Source organism: Myotis davidii, unplaced genomic scaffold (genome assembly GCF_000327345.1).
Source record: "Myotis davidii unplaced genomic scaffold, ASM32734v1 scaffold663, whole genome shotgun sequence".
Lineage (NCBI taxonomy): Eukaryota > Metazoa > Chordata > Mammalia > Chiroptera > Vespertilionidae > Myotis > Myotis davidii.
Window position 1 is genome coordinate 5,869,797 of NW_006295816.1, and position 19,010 is coordinate 5,888,806.

Consider the following 19,010-nt stretch of genomic DNA (forward strand, 5'->3'; position numbering starts at 1 on the left):
CACTGCCAACGGCCAGTTCCTGAGCCAGGGTCCAGGTCCCCCAGGAGGTGGGACAGACACTGAGCGTCTGTGTGGACAGACAACAGAGCCACTCTGTCCAGGAGAAAGAGCCTGTGTGTCCCGCCCACCCACCTCCAGCGCAGGGATGGACATCCAAATGGCCCATTCACGGGCCACCCCAGCCTCCAGTCCTCCCATCAGCTGCAGTTTTCCCCTCTACTGGACCCAGGCGTCCCGACAGTGCGACCCAGAGTCCCACCCAGCCTGGCTTCCTACTCCCACCCACCAAACACTCCTGCTTCAGGGCAGGGTGCTGGGACCCCCACCACGCAGCTGCGCTGTGGGTCATCCGATTACCCGAGGCCGGACTTCATTCTTCTCCTTTGGGGAAATGGATGAAACGGATGAAGGCAGCTGTGGATGCTGCACTTTTTGAAATCGGGACCCTTTGATCAAGTTACAGGTTTGGATCTTCCCTTTCCACTCAAACATGTCACCAAGCATTTAAAAGCATTTAAGCCCTTGACAGAAAGTCTTGAGAATTCCCCAGTGCCGGGTGCACTGAAGTCACCTCGCAGCACTGGTGCAAAGCCAGCCTGGACAGGGGCAAGGCTGGACAACGCCAGACAAGCCCCGAATGCCCTGCTGATGTGCTCCCCTGGCAGGAGCGCAGGGCCCCCGGGAGGCCTCCACCAGCCAGGCCAGCGGAAAACGTCCCTGCTCTGCGGAGCCCCCGCTCAGAGCCCCTCCCAGTGCAGCCCGGCTCAGGCCCCGCGGTGGCCCCTCTCAGGCTGGGAGGACACCTGTCTGCCCAGTGCAGGTGCCCACGGGTGGGGCCGGTCCTTTCTGCCTAAGCCTCACGCTCCTCACCTCCCACCACACAGCTCCGGCTCTGACTTGTCGCTTTTTTCTCTCCCATCCTCTCTTTTAGCCGATCCCGCTGCTGTCTTTGACCAGTTTTTTGGCTGCTGGTGTTTCTGGAAAAATCCCTACCCGACTTGGCTCCTAAACATGGAGCCGAGAACCTGCTGCGCAGCCAAGATGGAAGGATCTGAATTCTCCAGATGGTTCTGAAGAGACTGTTTGCTCATTGCAAGCAAACACCCTCGAAAGCCAAACAAAAACTGCCCACAAGTAATCAGCATGTGACACAGCCCCTTCCCACCGCCACTTAGCAGAAACCCAAGCCCACGGCCGCGGGGGAAGCTGGGCTAGGTGAGGTGGGGCCGCTACAGCCCCTAACCACCCTCCCGCAGGGGCGGGCAGCTGGGCCTGTGGCCAGGAGGACGGAACCGGTGTGGCTGCGCTGGCTGGCAGAGGGCACCAGGGACCGCGGGCAAGGTGCTAGGGCAACGTAACACAGAGGTCATTTAGTATTGCAGCTACTTCTATCCATCTTACAATTATAAAGGCAGAACCAATTCAGAGGATGAAGGGAGAAATGCCAAAACGTCACCACCGCTCTTAAGAATATCACATATTTATCTGTTTTATAGAATTAAAATGAATGGTATCCTTTTTAAATAAGTTGCTTCTATATCATGATTACTTCTATATCATGACTAAAGGACACAGAGGATAAATGAAAGTGAAGATGAAGAGAGAGGAGGAAGGCAGGTACAGGAGGAGAGGCCCGTAGACCCAGATGCCTGAACAAGAAACTGAAGTCACTCCTGAGCTGCCCTCAGGCCCCCATCTGAGGTCGCCAAGGGCTGGAAGTTGTGCCCCCAGAGCCCTCCCAGCTGCTCCCTCTCGCGATGCAGGGCCCATTCTTCCATCCTGTCCACCAGGATCACAACTGATTGATCGTTCCGACATTCCCCTCCACTCCACTCCCTGCACCACCCCACCTGCTGTCTAAAATGCAAACACAACTCCCCCTCTCCAGGCTCAAAAGCCCTTCCCTGGTGTTCTCTCTCTCTCTATCTCTCTCTCTCTCTCTCTCTCTCTCTCTCTCTCTCTCATAGCACAAATTCCTGGCTGGGTAGGGAGGCTACTAGTGCCCAAGAGCCAGGCTCTGCCTCCAGCCCCATTTCTAGGAGGTTTCCCCCAACTCCCTCCCAGCCAACTTCTGACAGCTCACTTTTGCCTCTGGGGCTTTGCACATGCTGTTCCTCCTGCTAGGTTGCCTTTCCCTCTTTTTGTTGTTTTATTATTTTTTAAGTTACATACAGTAAAAGTAAACATTTTCATGTGCAGTTCTACGAGTTTTAACACATATAGATTGACCGCTGCCACAAATCAGCATGTAACAGTTCCATCACCCCCAAAGGCTCCCTTGTACAGCCCGTGTAGTCCCAGCCTCTCCATCCCTGGCCCCTGGCGATGACTGCCTGCTCTCCATGCCTACACTTCCCTTTTCCAGATGTCACATGAGCAGAATCACACTGTACGGAGCCCCTCAGACTGAGATCTTCCCCTCAGCATGATGCTCTGAGAGTCACCCCTGCTGTGGCACGCATAGCACCTTTTCTCTCTCCCGCTGAGCCGGCGGAGATGGGTCACAGTGTTTACCCAGTCCACGGCTGACGGGCATCTGGGTTGTTTTCAACTTGGGGAATCGTAAATAACGCGACGACAAACATCTGGATCCAGGTTCTTGTGTAGACATGCCTTCGTTCTTCCTGGGTAAGTACATGGGATGCTGGGTACACAGTGTGTGTGTTCACCGTCAGAAGAAACCGACAGACTGCTTTCCCTGTGGCTGCGCGGCTGCGCGTTGCCCCTGAGCGTTCCCGTCGCTCCGCATCCCGGGCAGCACTTGATACTCTCAGGGTGTTCCGTGTTTGTAGCTATTCCAGTGCAGATGTCATGGCTGTTCTTTTCTTCACTTGACAGAATCCCTGTCCCCGGTCCTGGAGCCTCCCGGGCCCCCTCACTCCTCAGGCTGGGGGCATCCAGCACGAGGATCCCCCTTCTCATCAGAGCACGCAGCTCACGGGGAAAAAACACTTCTTTGTGCTTCCCTCTCCCCTAAACCTACTACCTGCCCTGCCCCACATACACACTCACACAGGCGCGCACACACAGGCGCACACACAGGCACACACACAGGCACACACCAGCGCACACACAGGCGTACACACATAGGCACACACACAGGCACACACTGGCACGCACACAGGCGTACACACACAGGCATACACACAGAGGCGCACACACACACAGGCACACACACAAACAGGCACACACACAGGCACACACAGGCACACGCAGGCACACACACACAGGCGCGCACACACAGGCACACACCAGCGCACACACACAGGCGTACACACACAGGCACACACAGGCACACACACAGGCACACACAAGCAGCATCACTAGGCTGCATTCTCCCTGGGGGGCAGGGTCTGTGTTATTTTTGGTTGTACCTTCTGCCCAAACACAATGTCTGGCTTAACGCAGGCATTTTCGGATGGATGGATGGATGGATGGATGGATGGATGGATGAGAAGGCAGCAGGGAGCGAGAGGGAGCGCCATATGCACTCATCATAGATTGTGCATTCCCCTTTCGTGGCCTTCTAGATGTGCCACTCAAGAATTCCAAAGCCACGGGCAGTAAGACTCGTGCCCTGCCCAAAAGAGGCACATGTTCATCAAAACCAGGCTTGGAGACTAGCACGGGTCCCCACTGTTTCCTTATCTCGTTGCACCCCACATCCCCTCGCCCTTCCTTCCATTCTCATCCCTTCACCCTGAAGTCACCAGCTGCTACTTAAAGCACCTCCTAGCTTCCTCTCAGTCAGCACTTCTGGAGCCATCAGGCCAGGCCCTCGGGAATATGGCCAGACCCAGGCCACTTCCAGGACCAGGTGTCTGTGCTTGTGCAGGACATAGAGGTCCACACAGAGAAAGGCAGCCCGGAGTCACCCACAAAGCACCGCTGCATCCTCGTTCTCAGGCCTGTAGATGCAGGCCAGTGTAGACACCCCCAACAATACAGGGATTGTGCCCCAGATGGAAACACATTAGCAGTCACATCACAAACCATCCCGGCAAAGGCAGCTCAGGTGGCGCACACCGGGGCCTCCTGGAGAACTGTTTGCACATTGGTACTGTGCATGGAGAGGGAGGGCTGGAGCACCCAGCCTCCTCCGAAGGGGTTGTCAGCATCTCTGCGGCCCGCCTGATGCACGGTTCTCCCCCTGGCCCCTGAAACAGCCAGGGCCCTCATTTCTTTGTGAGGCCAATCCACCCTCCATCCCCAGTCCTAAAATGCACTGTTTTAGGACCAACTCCTGCTTGGTGTGGTTGGGCCAAGGGATTGTTTAAAACCCTCTGCTCCCAGCAGCCCTGTGCTCACCTGGCTCATGAATGCAGCAGGAGCTGCGGGTGAGGTGGGTGACCACACAGAGGGTATCCGATTCCTTCAGGCTCAGCCTGGATTGCCAGTTCTGATTCCAAAACCGGTTTAACTTCATGAGGGACTCGAATGCCAGCGTTAGACCCCAGGGGCTGCAGCTGAGAGGGGGCTGCCTTCCACCCAGCCCGGAGGCCCAGGGAACAAAGCCTGGGCCAACCTCTCCGGACTCTGGGCATTTCCTGCCTGGTGAAGAGAGAGGTTTAAAGGAGCAAGAACACTGTTCTAGAAGAGGAACTGTCTGCACCGGATCCACACATACAGAAGAACCCCAGAGCACCCCGTCGGCTGGTACTGAATGGAATGCGTGGTGACTTCCGTAGGGCCTGCTTGACTGTTGGCTTTTGGTCTTGACCAAAGGGAAACCTATTTTTGAGGGACCTCGGTAACAGCCGCATTCTTCTTCTAGCACCTTTGGGGCACCGAGTGTTTTCACCTCTGTGATTCCATTTGCTCCCTGAAACAACTGATTTTATAGACAAGCAGTCTGAGATTCAGAACAGCAGAAGGCTTGCTCCAAGCCACACAGCAGCCTAGTCTGGCACAAACCTCATTCTGGCTCAGGCCCCTGCCTTTCCCCCATCACTCCAGGCTGCACGCAATGCCTCAGGCACGTGAAGAGGCCGCTGTGTCTGTGAGGGACCTGCACACGGACGGAGCGGGGAGAGGAAGAACTGAGACCCAGGCCCCAGGCCAGAGTGACCTTCGGGTCACCTTCTTTCACCTGGACTCTTCGCCTGGAGACTGACCCCCTCTGAGCTTAACCTCCAGCAATTTTAGCTCTTGGTTCTTTCGAGGAGAACTGACCCATGTGTGGGCTCTCCTGGGGCCCCCGTTTCCCCTCATGGTGCCTGCCTGATGACATGCTGACAGCACAGAACGCAGATAGACCGGGGACGTGCCCCCCACACCCATGCTCCGGCCCTTGTGGGTGGCGAGCTGCGGGAAAATCTTTGATGAAGAGGCTGAAGCAATTAGTTCCCGTGAGCTTGTCTGACTTCCACTTAGCTGGGCGCTCAGAGCCCCATTTCCACGGAGAGTCAGAAGCTGGCCATGTGCCCCTGAAAACAGCCCCAAGTGGGAAGTCCACAGCAGGGAGACGATTATAAAAATCCTGGTACTGATTAGAAGTATGGTTATTAAAAATGTGGGCGTGGAAACTCGCTTTGATAAAAGGTGAAGTAAGACAAATCAGGTTGTGAAACTGCAGGTTCGGTATGATTTCAATTCGCCTTCAGCAGAATAAAAAATGCCCCAGGCCCTAACCGGCGTGGCTCAGTTGGTTGAGTGTCATCCCATGCACCGAGAGGTCACCAATTCAATTCCCTGTCAGGGCACATGCCCGGGTTGTGGGCTTGATTCCCAGTAGGAGGCATGCAGGAGGCAGCGGATCAAGGTCTCTCTCTCTCTTGTTGATTTCTCTCTCCTCTCTCTCTCTCCCATTCCTCTCTCTAAAATCAGCATAAACATTTTTTAAAATGCCCTCAGGTCTTGCAGATCAGTGTTTATCTTTGCAAAAAGACATTTAAGGATTCCAGACTTTTAGCTTTACATTTCCAACTGAGGCTTTCCCATCTTATGTACCTTGGATCCATAAAATGATGGTGTGAGCCCTAACTGGTTTGGCTCAGTGGATAGAGCATTGACCTGCGGACTGCAGGGTCCCAGGTTCGATTCCATTCAAGGGCATGTACCTTGGTTGCGGGCACATCCCCAGTGGGGCATGTGCAGGAGGCAGCTAATCGATGTCTCTCTCTCATCGATGTTTCTAACTCTCTATCCCTCTCCCTTCCTCTCTGTAAAAAATCAATAAAAATATTTTTTTAAAAAAAATGATGGTGTGAAGGAATTACTGGATAAAGGCTTCCATATTCAAACAAGTTGGGGACATTTTAATGAGCTTAAGAAGTTTTCTCTATGGAAGGACTCCCCAAGTGGGGGTGTAGCATACATTATTTCCCAGATGAATTTCCCCCCAAACCTTCCATTTCAGAACTTGTGATCACAGAGTGGCAGCTCTACTGGTGCAGGGATTACCAGGAAGGTGCGGTTCTGAACCCCAGCCTTCTAGCCCTGTGGCTCTCAGTCCTGGCTGCATCCTGGGATCACCTGGGAGCCTTAGAAAAATACCATGATCCGGGCCCCTCCTGGATTTGGTCTGGGGAACCGACAGAATCAGGGCTGGAACCCCCTCTTCCCCACACCATCTAAGCCACCACCAGGGTTGTAGAGTTCGACTTCCACATTATTCACACATCATCCATTTTTGGAGTGCAATGGAGTCTCCATGAACATCTGGTCCAATCTCTCATGTTACAGAGGAGGATTCCCAGCCCCCCGCCTCTTCCTTTGCTGGGTCCAGCCAGTGCCTGGCTGCCCCTGGGGCCCCAGGCTTCTGGACCACAGGACCCTCCCTTCCGGCAGAGGGAGAAGCAAAGGAAGCCTTCAGATCTCAAGGCCATTTTGCTGCCAGAGGTTGCTCATTGGGCCCCTACCTCTGGCAAGTGCACCCTGACGCAGTGACATCCTGACCAGTCCTCCTCCTAACACAACCCCAGAACTGAGGCTGAGAAGCCAGGAGCGCTGGCTCAGGGGAACAGGAAGCCACACTGGCAGCGGAGCAAATCCATGCCCCTTCGGCTGCCAGAGCAGAAGGCAGGCACGTTCTCCCCTCCCTGCACTCTACCCCCACCGCAGGGCACCGGACAGGCTGTGCCCTAGACACCTTAGGAGCTCAGAGACTCCCGCACACCAGCAATGGCCCTCTGAGTGATGCCCTTGGCCTCCACTCTCTTCGGGCAACTCTCTTGCCCCTGAACAGGGACTTTTGTAGGAAAAATCTCTACACTTGTGTCACGTTCTGTTTCTTCAATCGCTCCCCCTTTTCAACCTTAATTTCTCTTTATCTGCTGTGAGAAGAAAACTTAGGCGGATTGGGGACAAGGTGTTCCTCAGGGGTAGGCAAGGGGGAGATGGAATACACACACACACACACACACACACACACACACACACAGCCTCATAAGCACCCTTCCTGAGCCCCCAGCTCCTGTTGACCAGCTCTGGGCCTCCGGTGCCAAAACTGCCAGGACACCCTTGCACAGGGGAGACCCTCCATCCCACATGGAATCCCTAAAGCCCTTCTAAAACCCAGGCCCACAGGACACTCCCTGAGAAGTATCTCCCGAGCTCCAGTTTGCCCTCTGAGCATGGGCGTGGGGAGGGTCATAGATGCAGCCAGGAGAGCCATCCCAGGAACTGAAACCCCACAGGGCAGGGTGGTGGACTGTGGGAGCCGGTGGGGTGGGACCTGCAGGTAGCTTCTACCTGGAACAGAGCTCATCAGCAGCCGCCCCAGGGGAAGACCCTTTCCCAAAGCTGCAGGGGGGCTGCAGCTAAGCTGCCTCGGTCCTGTTCTCAGAGGGTCTGACCATCTTTTCTGCTCGCTGGTGTCTGTGAGCTCTGTCAATGGAAGAGGGGCTTTCACACGGTCCCCAGCCTCGTGAATGACAGCCCAGACTGGCCAGCGCTCCCACACCTTTCTGTGGTCCTGGGAGGTGGAGAGGGGTGGGAGCCAGGCATTGGAACCTTACCAGGGCCGATGTGATTCTATGGTAATAAACGCAAGGCAGCACTTTTTAATATTCAAACGTGGCTAAGCTGTAGAATATAAAATTCACATGCATTTGCCAGGGGAATAAAGCGACGTTAAGAGGGCTCACACATCTGAGGCCGCCTTGGGTGCCTGCCAGAATCCTCTCCCTCCCGGCCTGTGGATCGGATGGAGTTTGTGCAGAGACGAGAGGAGGTTACAGAATGTGCGGGTCCACCATGAAAGCCCGGAATTGGGGTTCTCCCCACCAAGGGAAGCAGCAAAGCTGAGTGCCCCGTCCTCGGTGCAGACATGAGAGGTGCCACTGCCCCCACGGAACCTTCGGGGAACAATTCAAGCCCACAGGTCGCAGGTTCCCCATGCCCACAGGGGTGCATGCTGCAAGTGGCCACCTGTGTGGGAGTCCACCCCACCCCTCCACCGCGCTGCCCCTCCTGCGATTCCTACCATGTCCCCCACGATGGCTGGACCCACTCCTCGGTGCTCAGTCGGCTCACCAGCTCATCCTGCCACCCCGGCCGCCCCGGCAGTGGCGTGCCAGGCTTCCCTGGATGTGGGTTTCCAGGACCAAAGGTCCACAGCTTCCCAGCAGCCAAGTGGCCCCTGGACAACTCCTGGGTGTGCGATGTGCGCTGGGATGCTTGCGGGTGGAGTTGACAGAGGAGGTCTGGGCAAATGCACGTGGGATCCGCGGGAGCCCTCCCGCAGCCTCGAGCCTCCCCGATCAGCTAGGAACGTTTGCAGAGTTTGCAAAGTCCCTGCGGCAAGTCCTGGCCCAGCCTCTCCACTTCCCCGAAAGCGCGGAAGGGGGAGCTCCTTTCACAATAAAAGCCCTGCCTGGGGCAGCTGCAGCCGCCTAAAGCTGGGCCCAGCTGCTAGGAAGGCACTGTCCTGCCCTCCGAGGGCTGATAAACCAGGGCTGGAGGCAGGGGGCACAGCTCAGGGCCTGAGCGTATCCACAGATCCCGCCTCCCAGGTGTGCAGATGCGCTGCAAGCCGGCAATCTGGAGGGACCTGCTGGGAGTCGCCAAAACCATGGTTTTCCTCTACCCTGGGGACCCTGAGACTCTGAATCAACATGTCTACGCGCACGGACCTCTGCTGTGCACTTTCTCATTCCCTGTCCCCCTGCTTCCTGCTCTCCATGTATGCAATCCAGGGAACATCTGCCAATAATGTTATTTGAATGTCAACAGCAAGCAAGAGGTACCACCGTGTTGAAAACACTCTGGCTATCTCCTCAAGTTAAATATCCACGTGCTGTGACCCAGCAAACCAGACCTGTCCCCAACAGAATTGCCTACAGATGTGCACCAAAAGCCAGGTAATGAGAATGCTCATAGCAGCATTATTCTCAGTGATCCCCAACTGGAAACAATCCAAATATTCAAGAGATATGAGCGAATACATCAACCAAAAGACATGTAAAAGGGTATTCATAGTAACTTTTTTCACAATAGCCCCAAATCTGAAATCACCCAAATGTCCATCAGCCAGTAGTATATCCAGTCAATGGAATAGCAATCAGAAATTTGGAAAGGTCACTGCTACATGCAACAACATGAATAAATCTCACAGACAAAATGTGGGGAACACAACTAAACATAAAAGTATACACATTGCCCTAACCAGTTTGGCTCTGTAGATAGAGATTTGGCCTGCGGACTGAAGGGTCCCAGGTTCGATTGCCGGTCAAGGGCATGTACCTTGGTTGTCGGGCCATCCCCAGTACAGGTACATACCCTTGACCGGAATCGAACCTGGGACCTTTCAGTCCACAGGCCGACGCTCTATCCACTGAGCCAAACCGGCCAGGGCAAATATATTTTTAAAAGTATACATACTACCCTGGCCAACATGGCTCGGTGGTTAGAGTGTTGCAGGTTTGATTTCCAGTCAAGGACACATACCTGGGTTGCAGATTCGATCCCCACCCCTGGTCTGGGCATGTGCAGGAGGCAACCAATCGATGTCTCTCTCTCACATGATGTTTCTCTCTCTTTCTCTCCCTCCTTCCCTACCACTCTCTCTAAAAATCAATGGGAAATATCCTTGGGTTAGAGGATTAACAACAACAAAAAGTATAGATACTAGATTATTTCCTTTGTATGCAGAACAGATAACCCTACCCTATAGTATGGAGTAGAAATGGTTAACCCTGAGAAGAGATTGGCTGGTAGGAAGCAGTGGGAAGCCTCCGGGTGCTGTCTAGATCCCGGCAATACCTCCCACTGTTGGCCTCCACTGAAGACTAACTTGCTATTCACAAGCTTGCTTATCCTCCCTTAGCAATATATGGCGACCATTTCCCATGTCAACAGAAGTAACTGTCTTTCATGAATTTTAAGTTGCTGTTGCCTTATTTTATTAAACATACTTGTAGGAATCTTGTCTCCCTAAGTTAGTTATAGATGCTACAAGGGCGCAGCTCCACCTTACCGAGCACATGGAGAAAGAGAACTGGGGACCCGTGGGAAGAGTCAAACCTGGGTTTAAAACGGAATCTCTCCTCTTTGGGCTGTATAACCTGGGACCAAAAGATGTACCCATCCAGCCTGTTTCCTCATCGACAAAATGGGAATAATGCCTACCTCGTGAAATGAGTTAGAGGTTTTTAAATAGACAGTGAATGTAAGGAGCTTAACACCTCACAGGTGCTCATCAGATGGCAGCTCTTCTCTTCCACCCTCACCAAGGGCTTGCTCACAGAGCCCTCGAAAAAGCTCTGTGCTGCGGGTGGGAGCGGCTGGGGAGAGGTCAATGAGGGAAAAAGGAGACATATGTAATACTTTAAACAATAAAGAATTTCAATTAAAAAATAATAATGAAAAAAAGGGGGGGAAAGAAAAAGCTATGATGATCCCTTACCTTGTTCCTGTACCCAAGCAGCAGTCTAGAGCAGGGGTCCTCAAACTACGGCCCGCGGGCCACATGCGGCCCGCCGAGAACATTTATCCAGCCCGCCGGGTGTTTTTGCCGCCGCTGCCTGTTGCTCAATTTGTTCACAGTCTTTTTTTAAACTGTAGTCCGGCCCTCCAACGGTCTGAGGGACAGTGAACTGGCCCCCCGTTTAAAAAGTTTGAGGACCCCTGGTCTAGAGGATGACTGAAGTGCTGCTCCAATGCAACATGCTTCCCAATGCCGATCACTTCTTCTCCAGGTCAGCCGACACTCTTCAGCTGACTACGTCATTTAAGATCTGAAGATGAATTCTGAGCGCTCGGGTGATGCGTATCTTGAATGGCTCCCAGTCACGGACAGCGATCTCCTTGGAGGAAACGCACTGAGCTCCAAGGCTGGCAGGCAGGATCTGCCCCATCCAGGCTGGTCCCAGAATCAAGGGTATACAAGAGAAATGTTTTAAATAATGTGGATTTGAAGAAGTAAACAGCGCCACCGTGTGGCCAACATTCCATATGGAAGCTGTTCTAGGCCTTGATTCGGTCTTGAGTTCTTCCTACTTACTAATAAACCGGCTTCACAAGGGTGGAGACAGAACTCAGAATTATCCTGTGACCCAGCGAGTACAGGGTGGGGAAAATGTAGGTTTTACAGTTGTTCATATGGAAAATAATACAGTAATTAATAACTATTAACACAAAAAATAAACTGGGTACTCACAACTACAAACCTACTTTTGTCCCACCCTGTATATATCTAGAGTATGTACCCACAAGAAATGAAAACATACGTCTGCATTAAAACCTGTACACTAATGATCATAGCAGCATTATTCATAACTAGAGGCCCAATGCACAAAATTCGTGCAAGCCTCGCGGCTGTGGCTGCCTCAATCCCTCCCTCACAGCTATAGTGGCTGCCTGGATCCCTCCCTCGCAGCTGTGGCAGCTGCAACCCCGGCTTCATCTCAGAACGACATCCGTAAAGATAGCTGTCTAATTAGCATATTATGCTATTATTATTATAGATGCCCAAACTGTGGAAACAGCCCAAATGTGCATCAACTAATGAATGGATAAGCAAAATGTGATATTATCCATCTAATGGGTATTATCTATATATAAAAAAAGCCAGCGACCATAACACAATCACAACTGGAACGACCAGAGACCAAAATACCACGGTCCCTCGCCCAGGCCGGCCCCACCCCCAGCGGGGACCCCCCCACCCCGATTGGTGGCATGGCTGACCTGCAAACCCCCAGTGGCCCCTTGCCCCCCCTCACCCAGGCCGGCCCCGCCTCCCAGCCGAGACCCCCCCCAACCTCAACTGGGGCAAGGCCAGCCTGCAAACCACCCTCAGCCCTTTGCCTCAGCCAGTCCTGCGACCTAGTGGGGACTCCCCACCCAGATCCAGGGCCCCCATCAGGGCAGGCCAGCCAGTCCCCACACATGCACCAGGTCTCTATTCCTATATAATAAAAGGGTAATATACAAATTGACCCTAAAGGTGGAACGACCAGAACGACCACTGGACCAGTCACTATGAGGTGCACTGACCACCTCTCGGTCCCTTTCTCCAGCCAGCAGGCTCCGATCACCTGATGGCGAACGGGGAACTGGGGGTGGGTGGTGGGGAATGTGGGTGGCACCAGGCCAAGGCCCCCACCCCGCCTGTCGCCCCACACACTGAAGGCGACCTGCGGCGGGGGCAGGGCCAGCGAGCAGGTGGGAATAGCTGAACTCTCAGTCCCTTCCCACAGCTGTCAGGCACCGATCACCAGATGGCAAAAGGGGAACCGGGGGTGGGTGGCAGCTGGGGGGTGGGGCGGCTGTGAGCAGCCAGCGAAGATGGCCCTGACCGCAGGACAGGCTTAGGGACCATACCTGTGCACGAATTTCATGTGCTGGGCCTCTTGTTCACACATAAAAGGAATGGAGCACTAGCATATTACAAAATGAAAGAAACTTGAAAGTGAAAGCCAGCTGAACATGACCAGCTAAGTATGATTCTATTAATACCAAATAGCCACAACAGGCAAATCTGTAGAAACAGAAAGTAAGTGGCTGCCTAAAATGAACGTGGGGGGAGAGAGGGATGGTCAGTGACTGCTAATGGATACAGGGTTTCTTTTTTGATAACAAATGTTCTAAAAGTAGACTATAGTAATTCTTACACGAATCTGAATATACTAAATACCACTGAGCTGTACATCTTAAATGGATGAACTGCAGAGTTTGTGAGTTATATCTCAATAAAGCTGTTTTAAAAAGGACATGTAAGCAAGCTTTGCATATCAACATGAACAATTTTAATGAATGAAAAACATTAAATCTAGGAAATGCATGTGTCAGCAGAAGAAGAAAATGCATACTTGCATCATTTAAGATGGCTCTTAAATCAACTCATTACTCTGAAAAGTGGTATTTAAACGTAAGGAATTAAGCCTTTGTCCTGTCTTCCCCGAAGAGATGATTCTGAAGAAGTTTCAATTTTATGGCATGTGACATCATTTTAGCTAAGAGGACACATCTTCTTAATTTTGCGCTGTATCCTAAAGGGAAGGAAAAATCAAAGTATCTGTAAGCTACCTTAAAGTATTTCAATATAAAAAATAGAATTTTAATATATTATCGTGAAAAGCAAAAATAAATTTTTCTATCTGTTCTGTTGGTTAGTAGACAAGATAATAACACTACACTGAGTTTACCAATTTTGTAAAACTGAGGGAAACTGGAAAAAAAGTGATCGCACATAACCAGACAAGTATTTATTATTTTTAAAAAATTTTTATTGGTGAAAGTATTACATATGTCCCTTTTTCCCCCCATTGGCGCCCCTGCCCCAAACCTTCACCACCCTATTGTCTGTATCCACGGGTTATGCATATATGCATACAAGCAGACAAGTATTTAGAAAAACGTTTCCACATATCCCCAGGGATAAAAGCATCCCAGTGTGTTAAACGCTCAAGCAGGGTGTTTACTACAGTGTAAAGCAAGCATGTCAAACTCTCAGCCGCTGGGGCGCATGCCTCGTTAAATGAGTTTGACATGCTTTGGTGTAAACGGATAGGAAGCAATGAATCACATCCCAGAGTGTGAGCAAGGATCCCAATGTACTCCACGATGCTTTTCACAAAGAACACGTATCTCCCATGTTGATGAAATAAAAGCAAAGGAAGAGACACCGCTGGCAAGGGCACCCCTTGCTCAACTCACCTGCAAGGTCTGCTTTCCAACTCTGGCCTTGTAGCTCGATGAAACACGGCTCTTTCCCGTGTTCCAGCTGAGAGATCAGAGCTGGTTTGAAACTGGGTGATGCTGCTTGAAGGAAAGAAGGCACACACAAAGATTAGAGGTCAAGAGGTCAACCTCAGCCTATGGCTAGAACTGAGCTGTAGCCAGAGGTGAGGAGAGCAATTCCTGGGTGGACTGAGCTAGAGGTACCCTAAATAGGGGTCCTGGGAAGAAGCCTCAGGATCATGCTCCCAAGGAAGCCTGTAATACCCTGGGAGGCAAATTTCTATTTAAGGGAAACAAAATTTCTTACCTTCTTTGCTAGGGGATGGGAAATTCTCACTGGGGGAAAACAGACACATGGCTCCTAGGAGCAACTCCCACAGGGAGAATGGGGGGCCGAGTTCTCTCAAGATAATCTGAGGGCTCAATGCTAGGGTGAGGGTACTCCTCTAAGGCGAGGAGGGGTAGCTTTTATGGTGGAAGAAGAAGGAAAGCCTTCCTGTAGATCAGACACCGGGGCTGTCTGTACCTGGCAACTCTTGACATTGGCATTTGGGGTCAGCTACTAAGTGTAAGAGAGCCCTTTACCTTCTGAGGGCCCAGGCAGAGACCCACGGCAGAGGCCTTACCTAGCAAGGCCACAGCCGCGTAGTTCTCTAGCATCACATCCCTGTACAGGGCCCTCTGAGCAGGTCCCAGGCTGGCCCATTCCTCCGCAGTGAAGTACACGGCCACATCCTCAAAAGACACCAGTTCCTGAAACAACAAGCTGCTGCTCTTCCAGGCCTCAGGACTTTGGTGCTGGTCAACACTGTCAATGAAAGGCCTGGGAAGGGCACCTACAATGGTATGTATTTAGTATTGGGTCCCTCATGTGCCTGGTGAGTTTTTGTGTAAAATTTGGAAGGTGTGGGGAAAGAGGATGCAAATTAAAGGCAGCCAGAGTTCAGCATGCTTTCCAAGTTAGAATCAAATACATGAGCTTCCAATATAAGTGACCTCCAAATAGACTACTATATAGGAGCTGGGCTTGAGCCTGAGCATGAAATTACATACATAATAAAAACAGAACTGCCGGGGTCCAGCCCCAGCGGTCCAGGGGTTCCCAAAGGTGTGGACGTGAAAGGGTGAGGGCTACGCCCTCCATCTTGCCCCAAATCCTCCATTTTGGGCAGCAGCCATGTGCTCAGCAAGGACCTCCCCTCCTTTCCCTCTCTCCCTCCCTCTCTCTCTCTCATCTCGCCGCTGCATCGGTAAGGAGGCTGGGGGAGCGAAGCCCGGGCTTGAATAAAGACTCTTATGCTTTTGCATCAGACACGGCTGGCTCCCTGGTGTGGTTTCTTGGGGATCCTGAAATCTGGGCATAACAGACGGTGTCGGCGAAGAATGAAGGACACAGACACAGTGTTCAGATGATCAGCATAGTCAGGTTCTTCTTCATTGCCCTGTTACAGCTGCATATATACTATTTGATTCTATAAGCACGCCTCTATAGTTACATCATGGTATGTTTTGGGTCCTCCTTGGACCTTTTACAGTTCCTTGTTTTCCTATCTGACCTTTGCTAAAAATCTTACCTCTATCTAGCTCTGTTGATTTTAATCTTATCTATTGTCTATGTTTCTACATTCTATTCTAAAGGTTAGTCTCTGTGTTTCATTATAAGGGCTAGTTTGTTATTTCTATTCCAAGGTCACTATTCTACTGCTCTACTGTTAAGCTATAAGGAAATAAGTAAAGGAGATTTTCCTATTCTATGGTCTAAGTAAAGGTTATGTCCTTTTAGCCTTGCTGGTGGTCTTCCTTGGGACTGCCCTGCGTTGGCGGGTTTTTAGGGGTATAGGTTTTGGTACTTTCTCTGGTGGGTACACCCCTGGGGATGTGGGCCTTTCAAGTCCTAAATTTATTGCTAATAGTCTTAGTCTAAGTTCCTCATAAGTAGTACACGGTATTTCTTTAACACTAGGGGGTTTTACTGATTTATTCCCTTCCCTAGTCCCATTAATCCCTAACTCCAGGGAAACATTCCCACCTGGGGAAACAACCTTTCTCGGGGAGGTGGCCCTGGTTAGAACACATAGCGCTAAGAAGGGGAAGCAAACATATTAAGAACAGTATGCCATACACGCCAGGTCCCTTTGGAACATATACTGTGCAGATGTTTCTTCCCTGCAGTGACTGTGTCAAGCAGCAAGGATGGAACGGCTCCCGGCAGAGAACTAATATGGAACTGGATATGGCTGACACCTTAGCTCTCAGTCCCTCCCCACTTTGTAATAGCTAGTGATTATTTGGGGTGCTCATTTTACTATCATTTCCCAATTCTGCTTTCATCCCAGTTCTTCCCTCATTCTTGTCTCCTTGTCCACTACCCCAAGCACAGAGCTCTCCGATTTGTCAATTACTCCCCACCCCCATGCAAAGGTAGTGAGTTTGGAGATCCAATAGGAAAACACTGCTTGGAACAGGCTAAAGAAAAATCTGCTTATCAAAGGACACCACTAAGAGAGTGAAAAAGCAAGCCAAAGGCTAGGAGAAGATATTTCATAACACATATAGGTGACAAAGAACTCATATCCATAATACAGAACTATAACTAGGAGGAAAAAAAATGACATATGATGTATTAAAAAATGGGGAAAATAACTGAACAGGGACTTCACATAAGAGGAGATCCATGTAGCCAATAAATATATGAAATAGTGCTCCATATAACTGGTTGTGCGGAAAAGGAAATCTAAAAACGAGTTAGCAATAATGAATGACAAGTGTTGTTAAGAATGTGAGACAACTGGAACTCTCATGTACTGCTGGCAAACATATAAATTGGAACAACCATTTCAGAAAATTGTTGGGCAGCATCTACTAAAACTAATCAAATGTATACCCTATGACCTAGCAATTTGATTTCTAAAGACGCACCCAAGAGAAATGAGCGCCGTGTCCACCAAAGGGCATATACAAGAATTTTCACTGCATTCCGAAAACAATAAAAATATCCATCCACAGAAGAAGGAGAATGAATAAATAAAATGTAATATAATCATATAATGGAAAACTATTCAGCAATTAAAAAGGACTGTTATGTGTAAAGCTCATAAACACATTGGTGAACAGAATAAGGCAGATACAAAAGAATACATGTTGAATGATTCCATTTACATGAAGTTCAGAAACAAATAAAATTAAACTACGGTGACAGAGGTCAGAATAACAGTCAACTTTGGGGTGGACTGCTTGGGATGGCAAATGATAGAGCTTGTTGTGGTAGTGATAGTGTTCTATGTCTTAATATGAGTGATGGTCATACAAGTGTGTATATATATTTTTAAATATGTTTTCTTTTAACTGATTCTAGAGAGGGAGGAAGGGAAAGGGGGAGAAAGAGAAAGAAATATCAATTGGCTGCCTCCTGCACACTCCCTACTAGGGATGGAGCCTGCAACCCACCCTGACAGGGAATCAAACTGGCGATATTTTGGTGCATGGGACGACAGTCAACCGAGTCACACTGGCCAGGGCAGGTGTGTATATTTTTAAAAAGTGAGCTATACAGTTCAGATTTATATTGTAGATAAATAATACCTCACTGAGAAATGTACATATTTTATATATATAAATATTACATATGTATATACATACATGTATACTTATGTATATATGTTATATGAATGTCTATGTGCATATATATAAGCATACATGCATATGTAAATATATGTGTATATACATATATGTATTCATGTAGAAACAGAGGAAACTCAGCTCACCTGGGGCCCAGCTGTTAAGGACATTGCTGTCATTATCTGACCTCTTTTATTCGGGTCTTGAGGAATGGTTAAGACTCAGGAGCTGAAGGTAAAGAAACAAGCATTAGTAGCAATAACTCTACTGACCATAACTCCTGCACACATCTGATCCACCCTTTGAGGCTCTATCAACTGTTACTCATCAGTTATTGCCTTGTGTCAGTGACAATACACATCTCACAGTGACCAGACAGCAGACATGCTGCTAAACTCATGGAGGGTTTAAGTCCAAGGGTAACCAAAGCAATGATTCAGATTGAGTAAATGGGTACCCCTTGTAGGAGCTGTGTCCTCCAAGTCTCTTAAATGATGATATTGTCTTCATACCTTTGTAATAAATGCCCCTTGCAGTGGATACTTAATAATATTGACATATTAAACAAAATAATTTAAGCAAAAAGGTCTGATCCATATTGTTGACCTAAAAGTAGAATGGCAGCATTGGCCACCCTATAGCGGTTCTCAACCTGTGGGTCGCAACCATCGGAAAACACATATAGCATATCAGATCATTTCCATTACGATTCATAACAGTAGCAAAATTACAGTTATGGCCGAAACCGGTTTGGCTCAGTGGATGGAGCGGAGGCTTGCGGACTGAGGGGTCCTGGGTTCGATTCTGGTCAAGGGCATGTGCCTGGGTTGTGGGCACATCCCCAGTGGGAGATGTGCAGGAGGCAGCTGATGGATGTTTCTCTCTCATCGATGTTTCTAACTCTCTATCTCTCTCCCTTCCTCTCTGTAAAAAATCAATAAAATATATTTTAAAAAAATTACAGTTATGAAGTAGCAACGAAAATAATTTTATGGTTGGCGGTCACCACAACATGAGGAACTGTATTACAGGGTCGCGGCATTAGGAAGGTTGAGAACCACTGCTACAGAACATTCCCTTCCACTTCTTCCCATGGGGAAAAGCACAGCTAGGGGGCTGAAGCACAAACAAAAGCCCAATGGGGAGCGAATCACAACCCAATACACAGCACTAACAGGTCCCACGGCTTAATCCCATTGGTCACCAACCTCAACAGTTAGGTTAAGACAATGAGGAAACGTTAAGTGGATGTTATTTCTTGGTCCAGA

The 19,010-nt window shown here is 50.0% G+C and overlaps 2 protein-coding genes across 4 annotated transcripts in view; both read right to left on the minus strand.

Annotated features, from left to right (window-relative positions):
• FAM198A (family with sequence similarity 198 member A) overlaps window positions 1–8,701 on the minus strand; it is a 27,007-nt gene extending 18,306 nt beyond the window's left edge. Inside the window, exon 1 of the mRNA XM_006770495.2 lies at window positions 8,426–8,701. Coding sequence (XP_006770558.1) covers window positions 8,426–8,428 — 3 coding nt within the window. The 5' untranslated portion in view covers window positions 8,429–8,701. The remainder of the gene's footprint in view (window positions 1–8,425) is intronic.
• A 4,475-nt stretch (window positions 8,702–13,176) lies between these two features.
• KRBOX1 (KRAB box domain containing 1) overlaps window positions 13,177–19,010 on the minus strand; it is a 6,781-nt gene continuing 947 nt past the window's right edge. For 2 of the 3 annotated variants that reach the window (XM_015568370.1, XM_006770498.2), the window contains exons 2-5: window positions 17,889–17,970; window positions 14,751–14,877; window positions 14,101–14,205; window positions 13,177–13,433 (exon numbers count right to left, since the gene is read on the minus strand). In XM_015568370.1, the coding sequence (XP_015423856.1) occupies window positions 13,321–13,433; window positions 14,101–14,205; window positions 14,751–14,877; window positions 17,889–17,921 (378 nt within the window). In that variant the 5' untranslated portion in view covers window positions 17,922–17,970 and the 3' untranslated portion in view covers window positions 13,177–13,320. Of the gene's footprint in view, window positions 13,434–14,100; window positions 14,206–14,750; window positions 15,230–17,888; window positions 17,971–19,010 lie in introns of those variants that run through there. The other variant, XR_001515031.1, reaches the window with a different exon arrangement.